We start from the raw sequence: 13,321 nt of genomic DNA on the forward strand, positions 1-13,321 counted from the left end.
CGCATTAGTGAGGCTCCGCATAACTGCAAATATCGGATAACTGAAATGCCAAGTCAATTAATTCCCTTGCCATTGAAATCACTCCGCTTTACTGAAATAAAAGACTATTTTTCAACAGAACAGAACAAAATAAAGAAACAAATTAAAAGAATGCGTTGTTCACATTATTTCAGTAAATTGAAATGCATCAGGTTAATATAGAAGCAAATTATAGAACAAGGTCGGGGTTTCCTAGAAAATAAGTTTATGAATATTTTAAGTGTTTCCCCGAATGATCACCAATGCAGAGGATGAAAACAGAAATGTTGATGAATAGACAAAGCTTCAAATAAAAACAGAAACTGGACAATTTTTGCTGTAGTAAGGAGATCAATGTGGGTGCCACCGTGGTGCAATGGTATGCACGCCCGCCTTGCACGCAGAAGGTCGGGGGTTCGATTCCCCGGCCAGGCTACATCAAACATTTTTCCAACGGTAGCAAAATACCCCTCAGTAATGTTGGCGACATTTCCTGAGTATTTCAGCCTTGAAAAACTTCTCCATAAGTGGTGTCTTAAGACACGCCGTTCGGACTCGGCGATAAACAGTAGGTCCCATATCATTGAGCTAAATATGAATCGGGGTGCACTTATTGATATGAGAGAAGTCTCTCTTTGTCCCGTATGGGATGTTGTGGAACAATGTTTTTTTTTTTTTTGTAAGGAGATCAATGTGGATTTTAAACCATTAAATGGTTGGCTCGAAAGTTGGAAGATGCGAGAGAATATTTATTTCATAAACTTTACTGGTGGAAAAGTTCTACTGATACAGGCGAAGCTAAAGAGTTGCTAAGCAAAAACTCTTCCAAATATATAGCAGAAGATTCGAATATTCTGCAGATAACACATATGTCTACTCAGCATTATTCTACAAACGATGTCGAAAGATCGAATCATACGAATTAAATTTGTTATCATTTTGATTCTTTTAATTTATTTATTTATCTTTAATTTATTTATTTTTATACTATGGATTGGATTACTGAAAAAATTTCACTTATCCGAAGTTCGGATTACTGGAAAAAATTTCAGTTATCCGAACTCCGCTTAATGAAATGAACATGCTGATTTTTTGTCGTTTCAGTAAAGCGGAGTCGACTGTATCCATTTAGGCGATTGGCAACTTAAAACCATTAACGAAACCTTTATTTCAATGGTCATTGACAGAGAATCCCCCTCAGATAGGCCATTGTTCTTTTGTTGTTTTTCAGTCTAAATGGAGTGCTTAAATGCTGCTTTTGATTCTTAAAAGAAAATTCATAAGGAAAGAAAACATTGGATTATTTTTCTAACCCTCTTTTGGAATTCGGTTGATTGTTATGGAGAATGGCATTGTTTTGAGTTGTAGAAAACAATAGATTTTTTTCTTCCTTAAATCAATAACAAATCCATTAATTTGTGTTGAATATTCTATTTGTAGTTGTTGAACAAATAAAGGAAAATTTTTGGGTGTCCACACTCACAAATACATGCACTTCTTTACATGTTCTTTTTTAAAATTCTGTTTACTTGTTTTGGCTTCAGCACGACTTTTATACTTGGCGACCTTTTCTTGCTTTTAGTTTCACCCTTGTTTTGGCTTACCAAATGCTCCAATTCGATTTCAATTATTTCACATTATGCCGCTGTGCATTTGAATTAACCAAAGCTGGAAGTTTGTACGAAATCCTATGGATGGAAGAACAGATTACTTGGCACTCTACAAGGAATTTTTAACAATAAAAGGCTTATTAAATTTAATATATATTCTTAAAGAGAGAAATCCTGGCTTTTAAATATAAAATTAAAATTAATTGATCTTAGTTTGTTATAATTAGCAAAAACAAAAGTGTTCTATAAATCTAGGCGTTTGAAATGCTGATGTAGGGTATAGAAAGTTATCCATTTAATTCATGCCAACAAAACCAAATTTGTCTGCGCCAATATGAACAACAATTTGTTGAAAGAATTCTTTTGTTTTTAAAGTTTCTGCTTCATGTGTAACTTTTTGCAACAGTTAAACCGGAAGAGGTGGAGGTGCCTAAAAGGAACATTGCAAGGGAAGGAAGGGTTAAAGTTTTCACTTTCGTGGGTGAATCAAATGGCTTTTGGTTTCGGTGGTGGAGTGGATGGAGTCGACTGAAAAGGCGTTAAATTAATTTGGTATTTTAATGAATACTTAAACTGGCAGTAAAATTGAATGACTTGACAGTTATCCCCAGCGTGTGTTGGGTCTGGGTTTGTGTTGTCATGGAATCGATTTTGGCTGTAAATATGCAAACAGGAAACCGATTTAGAAAGCAGAACATTAGAAGGGACTAACAGTTTGTTAGACGTTTTATTACTGCCCGAATATTTCTCTGTAGAAGATAAATTGCTTTTCAAATTTAAATTGTTAAACGAATTAGTAGGTGTAAACAGATGATAATGCTGCGAGCTATAAATCTTAACGAATATTACATAAAGTTCTAAAGAAATACGATTTTATCATAATTGGTTCGTATACCCTCCACCATAATATGGAGGGTATAATTAAATTTGTCATTTCGTTTGTCTTCTTCTTTATTTGCACATTCGTTTTCCGAATATTAGCGACCAATACAATTTAATTACAATTATCATATATACATTATTTGTTTTCATACATTATTTATCCAAATACGCAAATCCCTCTCTGTCTCTCGCCATGCTTAATAGATTTGTGACATCTCGAATACCAGTCCATTCCGTGATGTTATCATTCCCTTTGTAACACATCGAAATATTCATCGGAGACCCTATAAGTATATATATTCTTGATCAGGTTAAAATTCTAAGTCGATAACCATTTCCGTCTGTCCGTCCATCCGTCTGTTGAAATCAATATACACCTCGCAATTTTTCAGATAGAGCTTTGTAATTTGGTATGGAAGTTTCTATTACTCCTAGGATGTTTGGTATTGCAAATGGGCTATATCGGTCTACGTTTTGATATAGCCCCCATAGAACGATACATCCCGAATTCCGGTATTTTGAAGGTTATAGCCTCATTATCACACCGAAATGGCTGAAATTTGGTATTTAGTCTTCGTTGGGGGTACAAAACTTTCTCTCAGAAATTTGTTGGTATAGGTCCACGCCTTCATATAGCCCTCATAGGACGGTACCTCCCGATTTTCGGTATTTTGAAGGTTGTGGACACAATAATCCACCGTAATGGCTGACATTTGGCTTTTGATTTTCATTTGGGATATTAAACGTTCCATATGAAATTTGTCGGTATAGGTCCACGTTTTGATATAGCCCCCATAGAACAGTACCACCCGATTTTAGGTATTTTGAATGTTTTATCCCCACTATCTCACCGAAATAGCTGAAATTTTTTACTTAGTTTTCATTGCGGGTACAAAACTTTTCCTCAGAAATTTGTCGGTATAGGTCCACGCCTTCATATAGCCCCCATAGAACGGTACCTCCCTGGATTCGGTATTTTGAAGGTTTTGGCCCCAATAATCCACTCAAATGGCTGAAATTTGGCATTTGGTCTTCATTTGGGGTACTAAACTTTGCATATGAAATTTGTCGGTATAGGTACACGCCTTCATGTAGCCCCCATAGAACGGTACCTCCCGATTTTTGGTATTTTGTAGGTTGTGGGCACAGCATCCCACCAAAATGGCTAAAATTTGGTACTTAGTCTTTGTTGTAGTATATGCCTTTCTGACTGAAATTCGTCGGTATAGGTCCACGTTTCGATATAGCCCCCGTGGAACGATACCTCCCGATTTTCGTAATTGTGAAGGTTATGAAGTCAATATCCCACCGAAAGACTGAAATTGTTTATTTAGCCTTCCATGAGGTAATAAAATATTCCAGAAGAGAATTATCAGTATAGGTCTACGGTTTCCTATATCTCCCATAGAAGCGTACCTCTTGATTTTCGGTATTTTGAAAGTTTTTCCGAAATATCGGAAAATTGGTATTTAGCCTTCTTTGAGTCTAAAAACTTTCCGCCATACATTTGTAGGTATAGGTCTACGATTTGATATAGCCCCCATGGAAAGGTACCTCCCGAATTTTGGTATTTTGAATGCTAGCCACATTTTTATACCAAACTTGCTGAAATTTGGTATTTAGTCTTCTTCATAAAAGAAAGGAAACGAATTGTTCCATTTTACTTCAATACAACTCGTGGTGGAGGGTATGACAAGTTCGGCCTGGCCGAACTTAACTCGTTTTTACTTGTTAAAGTTTCAAATTAGTATCCTGTTTGTTTAGAGTACTAATTGGGGTGCTTGTCAAAATATAAGAAATGTTCCAACAAAACAAACATACTATCGAACGCTAAAAAATCTTTTTCTACTACCTTCGGCTACTGCCATATCCACCTTGTGACAAAATTACAAATTTACAAACTTCTTTGTGGCCTAGATAACTAAAAAAGAAAACATAAAGCAACTTACCCAAAAACGCCGGTATCGCCCCCAGTGGCATAACAAACAGGCTAACAAGCAGATCCGCTACGGCCAATGAAAACAGGAAATAATTGGTAACATTCTGTAAACGACGATCTAACGCCACGGCCAGACACACCAAAATATTACCCAAACCACCGGCAAATATAAAAAAGAGGACAAATAGAAATCCCCAATCGAAACCTTTTATCGGTGGCGTTGCTCCAATGAGATCACCATGCCAATCTGAACCATTGATGGCATCAGGAAGTGTAGTCAGCGATGAATTTGCAGCAACTGTTGAATTAAGTAATGACAAACTCCATGGCCATAAATCATCATTCCACGATGTGATGTTTGTCGTTCCCTGGATCCAAGAAGTGGTGTTGTGATGTGTTTGGGAGGAACTTTCATTCCAGGTGGCTACGCTGTCATTTAACGATTCTAAGGAAGCTTTGACCATTTCGGGTAAATGTTGAAATACAAAACATCGCACAGTATTGCTTAGCGTTGTTGTGGCAGCCGAAGGGGGATAGGATATTGAAAATGCGGGGGATTTGTCACAGAACATTGTAAGCTGTTGGCAAGGGCGGGAGGAATCACTGAGCATCATAGAGTCACTGTAGCTTTGATTAATACTTGCTGGTGTTGTTGTAATACTTGTTGTTATATTTTCATCCAAGTTCATTAGAGGATGAGGATGATGATGTTGTCCCTGTGGTTGTGGATACCTAAAGGACATTTGGAATTCTTGAAGTGGTTGTTGCAAATCATCGACAATAACTTTCAAACGTTCCACACATTTTTGCAGAAAATGCTGAGATGGCGATGATGATGACGGCGATGGTGTGAAATGTTGTCTTGGGGCAGGGTTTGAAAAGAAGGGAGGCAACTGATTTGATTCCTGTGGCATTTCAGTTTGAGGATTTGTTGATTTTTGGTGTTCGGTGGATAACACCGGTTGCGTATTAAGGCAGCTGTAATGAGTTGTCGGTGTAGCTGAGGATGCAGTTGATGATGTGTCGAGCATACAACGGAATGTGTGAAACAGTTTGGATGTTGACCCTCTACCCTCTGACATGGTGTTATTACCCAATTGGGTGATGTTATCGTGGCTGGTGTATTCTGTAGTCTCTGGTATTTGATTTTCAGCTTCGTCACACCAAATTTGGTGTATGACTTGCTCATTCGCATTCTCCGCTGTGTTACCGGGACTAAAACCACGCCAACAAAAGGAATCGTACATTCTACCAATACTCTCGGTGTAGGTATTGTGTTCGTTTTGTGATGTTGTTGGAATTGTTGTTGTTTTTTCTGTTGCCGTCGTTGTAGTAGCCTCTGTGACACTGTCATTGACATTTGTTGTGGTTGGTCGTAGACCAAGTCTTTGTTGCAAATCCATTTCATTCTAAAGCTGTTTAACAAGCTCTGAATTAGACTTTTTTTGCCTTCTTGCTCGAACTTTCCCGAGTTTCGTGATATTCTGTAATGAAAAAATAAAAGAAACAATACAGTAAATTTAGAAATGCTCTTGAAATCACAATTAAATTGTTGAAAAGATTTATTGCTTTTCGATGACATTCAAGCAAGGAGCACCGGCAACCATAACGTAATTAATTTGTGGTCATAAATCAGTCGAAAGTAGTGGTCGGTCGTCCGTCCATTCGTTTGCGATATTGTTTGTTTAGGATATATTATCGTCCATGTCCCTTATCTTTATCCAATAGCGATCTAATTATAAAAGTAAAAAAATGGTAAAGTCGTATTCTCCCGCTTATTAAGACTTATCTGTTTTTAGTTTTTTGCTCTAGACAGACGGCAGCGTTAATTTGCGTTAACTGCCTTAATTCAAAATTAATTCATGTATTATCAAAGGGAATATAAACTGAATTTAGGTATTTCAATATGGCAATGCTGTAAAGAGAGCCCATTTTCATGTAGGGGAGAGAGCATATTCATGCTCTGAGACACAATTTGCATTGCAAACATCAACAAAACAGTTGTTTAGTCCCGGGCCACACTACAGTAATTTCACTGAAATTTTGATATGAAATTATGCGTCTCTAGATCGACGTCCATAGTAGAGTAAAACCATAAAATTGCTGTAGTGGGGAATTTGAAGGAAGTGAGTGATTTGGTCCATACTTTGCACATCGTGAAATTTCTATCAGAAATAGGTGAGGTTCCAATATGGACTCTACCGGTCCACTCCTTCGGGTACCTCCCACACAAAATGTCAGAATAGACCAGATCTCGGATCGTTTAGATTTTTGTTGTAACAACTTGTATTCGCTGTCCCCATTACGAAGGTACAAATTGTTTCTGGGGCAAGTCAGTACTTCCCGAGAAAATAGCCAGCAATTTGTACAAATCCCCTATGGCACAAGTGTAGCGGTTGGAGCGCACGATAACTCTCGAACGTATCTGCCGATTCGGTCTATAATGTGGCCATCGTAATATTTTGTCCGAACTTAGTTTATGTTCGAAGTTGGGCCATATCGGTCCATTCCTTTAGGTACCTCTCCCTCAAAAGTTCGGAAATAGTCGGAAAAATTGTGCCCCCGATAACTCCTGAAGGCAATAACGTTTTTGATCCTTACTTTGCACATCGTAATATTTCTACTTGACATAGACTTGAATATGGAATATATATGCCAACTCCTTCAGGTACCTCCCACACAAAATTTCGGAAAAATGCAGTTTAATGCCTTCTTTCGTATCGCTTTTATCTTTGTTGTAGCAACTTGTATTCGCTGCCTCCATTACGACGGAGCAAGTTTTTTTAGGGGCAAGTCTATATTTCCTGAGAAAATTGACCGAAAGCTGTAAAAATCCCCATGGCACTATGAGTACGATAACTCTCGAACGGATCAGCCGATTCGGTCCAAAAGTTGGCCACCGTAGTATTTACACCCATATAAATATAACTGCTGAACGGAGCAACCGTACAAACCTTGAATTCCTAATATTTTTTCTAAATGTAGTTTTACTTCAGAAAAATTCAACATTTTGTTAAAGCGAAGTTTTGGATCTGTCCGAAGAACCTTTGGAAAATTATTATGATGCTTCTCTTTGTGGTTCTGTTTAAGCGATTTTATCTTTTTCGTGGGCAAGTCCATGCTTCCTGACATCGTGGCACAAAACCTATAAGTTATACGGCGACCAACTGAAATGACTGGTGACATAAAATCTATCAAAAGGAATGAATCCCAGAATAAGATCCGATTCCAAAATGGACTATGTCGGTCCATTCCTTAAAGTACATCCTTCTCAACACTTTCGAGCTTCAAACTAATAATATGTTTGTCGGCAAATTTCAAAAAGGGCTACAAAATCCGAAATCCGTAGATTCGATATTGTCAATAGATGGACGTATCAATTCACACAGGCTGAGGGTATATCGGCCTTTTTGTAGAAAATTTACTTCTGTTGAAACTGAGGTATGGGGTATTGTATCTCGCGAATTGTTGTAATATACCATAACTTTTGAACGCATTTAGGTAAAATAAACTGTTTTAGCACGATTCACTGATGGATTTCTTAAAATTATTATTTGAGCGAAAGCTGTGGTCATATTAATGTAAAAAAATAGAAAAAAAAACGTTGAATGAAACGAGTTTTTTAAAGTCAATTTTCAATTAGTGGCTTTACAATACAATGTAGAGTATAATGTTCAAAGAAGAAGTTAAAGAATACACTTCAGAGATGAAGTTTCTAATGTATGATTTTTTAATATAACCACCGCATCAATCTCAAACGGATGCTGACATTTTGAAGACTGAAAAATTGGGTTTTTTGAATTTTTGCTCTAATCGGAACGCGCAACTGTACTCGTTTAAAAACTGATTATGAGATTGCCTTTGCGCGTCTAAATCCATCCACGCATATTTAAAATGTGCGAAAACAGACATTGAAAAACGTTCGCGAATCCGGAGATATAATAGATTTTTTCTAAAAACTGAGTGCGATGCTACATCCACGGTTCTTGATGGATCGCATTGAAATGACATAGGATGATGTATTTTTTAATGGTGATCATTGAAATCGGATGCGCATAAAATGCAAATGTACTTCGTGGAAATTATGGGCATTTTACTGTTTTTTGCACCCTAACATGCAACTGATGCTACATCGTGGTCGTCAAATGGAATTTCACAAAGTGTATATCAAATAAGAGGGATTGATTCGCTGTTTTGGAAAATCGGATGCGCATCTTGTGATTTCCACTATTACGCGGTTTCTATGCGTTTCAAATGTTGTAATATTCAATATAACATTATTTTAATGTTATGCCACAATTGGAATTCCTTGTGATTTAATATAATGTTCTAAAAATATTCGCCAATAGGAAAAAAAAAATAAGTGAAAAAGTTGTTGCAACGGAATATCTTCATTATTGCGTGAAATTTGGACGAAAATGACGACGAACTCAATAATTTTTTCTTCAACATTTCCTATAAAACCATAAAAAAAAAATAGAATAACATAATTTTTATTTTTTTCGTCACATTTTCATTGTATTTTTGCAAATAACACGAGTACTATAGCTCCAAACTTCACGACTTAGGTTTCATTTTATTCCTCACAATGTCTGGATGCTGCTATAATTTTTTTATATATTTTTTTGTAAGTATAAGCGCTATTGTTTCAAAAATATGTTTGTAAATACGTGAAATTATTTGATTTTGGTGTTTCTTTGGAAAAGCCGAAAAGTGAGTGTGATTCTCATTCATATGGGAATACTAGACACTTAAAGAGTTCGGTTTTTCGCTAAAAAAGGCATCATTTCAAAAACTGAGAAGCCAATTGATAATTCCCTTCGCCGGGATGAAATCATGATATTGGTAGCGATCAGTAAAATTTTGCAACACTGTCAGTTCGTTTTGAAAAACATTACTCTCTGTAATAGAGGGTAATAAATGAAGTTGAGCCAATGGGGGAATACTCCACTCAAACAAACGAAAATGAGATTGAACTTCAACAAAAAACAAAACAAACAAAAAACAAATTATTTAACAAATTTAATTTTTCGCGAATCCATTGAAACTTTTTGAATTTTTTTTTGCATATTCTCAAAGGGTGCGAATTCAGTTAACGACAATTGGATATAACAGCTTACTATATTAAGCCGCGATTTTTTTTAGAATTTTTTCTAATTAGCATAATTAAAACGGTCATATCTTTTGCGCGCAACAATCAAAGTTAGTAACGGAAACAGATTTGGAATGACGATTTTTTTCTTAATCTATGTACCAAAAATCATAGATGTAGCGTCAAAATTTTTTTTTGTTTTTATTGAAATGGAAAAGACGATTTTAGACATTTTTGCTGATATCTCTGTCGGCAAAGCCGACTGATACTTTTTTACATGTTTTTTCATATTTTAAGGCCTCACGAACTATGACTCATTATAAAATTGATGCTGTTTATAGTGATGCCAATAATGATGTTGATGGGGACAGACACATGCACTAATTGACAACATTGCCGAAAATGCAAATTTCCACCATCCAGTGATGAGTCCACTGCGCTAGTGTTGTTTACTGCTCTAATGCTATTAATAGAGCTACTAATTGTCCACCCCAATAGCAACACAAATTTTAATGAGCTCTACTTGACCAGCTCATGAAAAAATGCTTTGAAATTTAAAGAAAAAAATAGACATGAGTTTATGTAAATTATTTAAATTTGGAAATAATTTTCAGCATTTCAAGTGCATACTGAATGAAAGGCTGATTGGATGGTTGACTGACTGATTGCCTATTTACACGCCTGTTTGTCTAATTAATAGGTTGGTTGTACATATTTTAAAATCTATTTAATAATTTTTTAATGAGGAAATATAGATAAGTATAAGATTACATTTATTTCTTTTAAGACATAAACATTTCATGTTTCAGTTAAATATAATTTAATCATTATTTTTAATATAAATAATGTATATTTATTTGTAAAATCAAGCTATTTTAATACCTTTTAAATCATTTTGTATATAAACATGAGAAAATATTTTTCCTTTGAATTCCCCCATGTTTGTGACTGAGAAACACTGTGTATTCCGCCTATCTTTGCGTCTTTCTGTGTATAACGTTCCTGTTTAAATCATTGCGGCTGATGGAGAACTCTATTTCTGTGTGTGCTTAGAGTTGATTTCTGTTTTTGGACATTGGCACGTTTTACCAATCACTCGCCTGCCATTGTTCTGTCAATCATAACCCGTTCTGTACTGAATACTCTAGCATGGCAATGACAGTTATTTGCATGTTGGCATTATCATTTGAAGAGCATGTAAAGAATTGTGGCAGGGAGGGCAAGCAGAACATTTTCCCCAATTTGTATTATAAATGAAAACTCAAAAATAGTTTTGATTCATTCTTAATTTGGTCATAATTTGCGATGTTTTGTTAATTGAATAAATTGCATATTTTGCAAAAAAAAAAAGAATAAATAATGAAAAATTGCTTCATTTTACCTGGCAGTTGGTCAGTTTTTGTTTGTGTCGTTGTTAAACAAAATAATTAATTACTCGCGTAATGGTTGTAAGACACCGTTTAGCGTAATCATTCAATGTCATTTTGAAACTGTGTTTTGTGTTGGCCCTTGCCACCTCTTGCGACACATAGTTGCAGGCTGACATAATGCCAGCGTGCATTGGGTACTTGTAGTTTTCCTCCTTTACTTATTTGCTTTTATTTTATTATTAAATAAAAGTGTTTTTGTTTGTTTTTGTTTTACATCTCTCATCTAAAAACTGAGTGATGATGTCTAGAGAATTATTAAAAACCAAAAATAAAATTGTAAATAAAACAACAAGAACAACAAAAACAACTATTGTTGAAGTATTCCTTAGTTAAGTGTATTAAGCGTACACTCACCACATGTGACACCCTACAATGTTAAGTATACTGCAGATAATTTAGGGAAGGGAAAAGCAATTTATGTGCAATACGCTATTGTTGATTTTCGCCCAGTCCAAGTAAACCAAACTGTACGAAATCGGGTTAAAATCGTTGAGTGTAGATTGCAGTTTCGGATCTTAATTCGGACTGAATAGAGAGGTTGACATGTTTTCCGACTTAGGCCACAGACGGACATTTTTGGTTTCTGCCTGGAACCTGAAAGCTCTTGAGAATCTCGAAAGGAAAATCATTATATTCATAATGTTGAGTAAAACCCATAAAACAGTCCACGTTTTGATTCATTCTACTTTATGCAAGAACAAAACCGATATCCGGCATTTAGAAGCAAACTTGTCTAACTTGTCTAATTGTTTAAAAAAGGATATACATATGGGGATGTCTGAGTGAAATCGGACACTTTTTCAAAAAGTGGTTTTTGATTTCCTTTATTTTTGCTATATTGCTTCTCAGAAACGCATTTCAGTATATTTTCATTTAAAAAAAAAAATAGTAACTATTCGAATACCTCTACCAAATAGAAAAGAACAATTTTTTTTAATTAATCGTAGTTAAATAAAAATTGATTTTAAATATTAAATGGCGAAAATTGCATCCAAGCCTGCTGTGAAAATTTGTTTCAATTTTTCATTAGATAGCTGATAAAAAAAATTATCTGCGTTTCCAAAGGTATACTTCTTCCTCATTTGTTTAATATGTTCAAGCTTAATTGAAAACTATATATATTATCAACAAGTTATGTAGTGGCACCCATTCTTTTCTGGCACCTCAGCAGTAGCAGCAGTGACAACAGCATCAACGTAACAAAAGCAGATGTATTTGAAATTCAATACGCGCGAATATTCAACACTGAACGTTTTTTACACGCTTCAGACGGTTTGATGACGTTCTTGACATGTAGTGGAAAAGTAAACAAAACAGTTCGCCTCTATTGAAATTGGTTGGAGAGGTTGTAGAGGGTGGGTGTATGGTCCTAGTGTTAAAACTAATGTTGTCGTTGTTCACATCATGCCGAGTGTAAAATTAAATCGAGCATTTGGACAAAGCAGAATGAAACAAAGAATGTTTAAGAAATGTACGTACGGAGCATAAGAGTGGATGTGAGTGTATGTGTGTGGAACGACAACAGTCTTTTTTGCTCAAGAAGACCATGACGGTTTTATGCGACACTTTTGTTACGATCGAATTGAGATTGACAAGAAATTTATTTGGATTTTTTCTTACTTTTGTAGAAAAATCGTTTATTTATTAGTTTCACTTATTTATCGATGAAAAGTGAAAATCACCCAGATAGGCGAAACAAGTTTCTGAAGATGTCCAATTACAATTTGCCATGTGAAACAAATTGCTAAAGAAATGTTAAAAAAGGTGGAGGTTTGGAAGACGTAGATAATGTGGCACATTAAGGGTAGCCAACTTTGCATATGCCCAAAGGTGAAAATAGTTCTTCTTTCTTTCTATAAAAGAAAACAATGCACAGTGGATCCACTTGTATGGTGAAAGTGGCCAAAAATATTTAGAGTGTAAAAATCAAGTCAATGCGCCGGTTACAGGTTTGTGCTGCTGCGAAGAGTGTTTTAAGAAACCACGAGCGTAACATTCTCCCCCCTTTCCCCTCTGGAGGGGGTATACGGTAAGAATTGTTTTATGTGAACAAATGTACCGATTATCTTATGATGCAAAAATAGGCTTGGGGAAACAAAACAATCTCCAAAACAACATTAAATCCAACCAATTTTGCGGAATAAAAAAATCAAAATTTTTGTCTGAAAATTGGTAAAATTTTTAATATAGATCTCAAAGCGTTCTTCCTGGAAGGTACGTACCGCCAACGTAAGACAAATTTGGAAGAAGATTTCTTCATCTTGCCATTGATGCCAATTACGTTAATGTACGTGGTCAGATAACAGAGTTATACGCTAATATATCCATAGAAACCCTATTGTAGGGCAGC

At 35.6% G+C, this 13,321-nt stretch overlaps 1 protein-coding gene across 13 annotated transcripts in view; it reads right to left on the bottom strand.

The window, feature by feature from the left end:
* LOC141390269 (uncharacterized) overlaps nt 1-13,321 on the bottom strand; it is a 143,514-nt gene that overhangs the window by 56,812 nt on the left and 73,381 nt on the right. For all 13 annotated transcript variants that reach the window (XM_073963115.1, XM_073963123.1, XM_073963113.1 and 10 more), the window contains one exon: nt 4,460-5,933. In XM_073963115.1, the coding sequence (XP_073819216.1) occupies nt 4,460-5,852 (1,393 nt within the window). In that variant the 5' untranslated portion in view covers nt 5,853-5,933. The remainder of the gene's footprint in view (nt 1-4,459; nt 5,934-13,321) is intronic.

Source organism: Musca autumnalis, unplaced genomic scaffold (assembly GCF_047663935.1).
Source record: "Musca autumnalis isolate F117 unplaced genomic scaffold, ASM4766393v1 scaffold_1, whole genome shotgun sequence".
NCBI lineage: Eukaryota > Metazoa > Arthropoda > Insecta > Diptera > Muscidae > Musca > Musca autumnalis.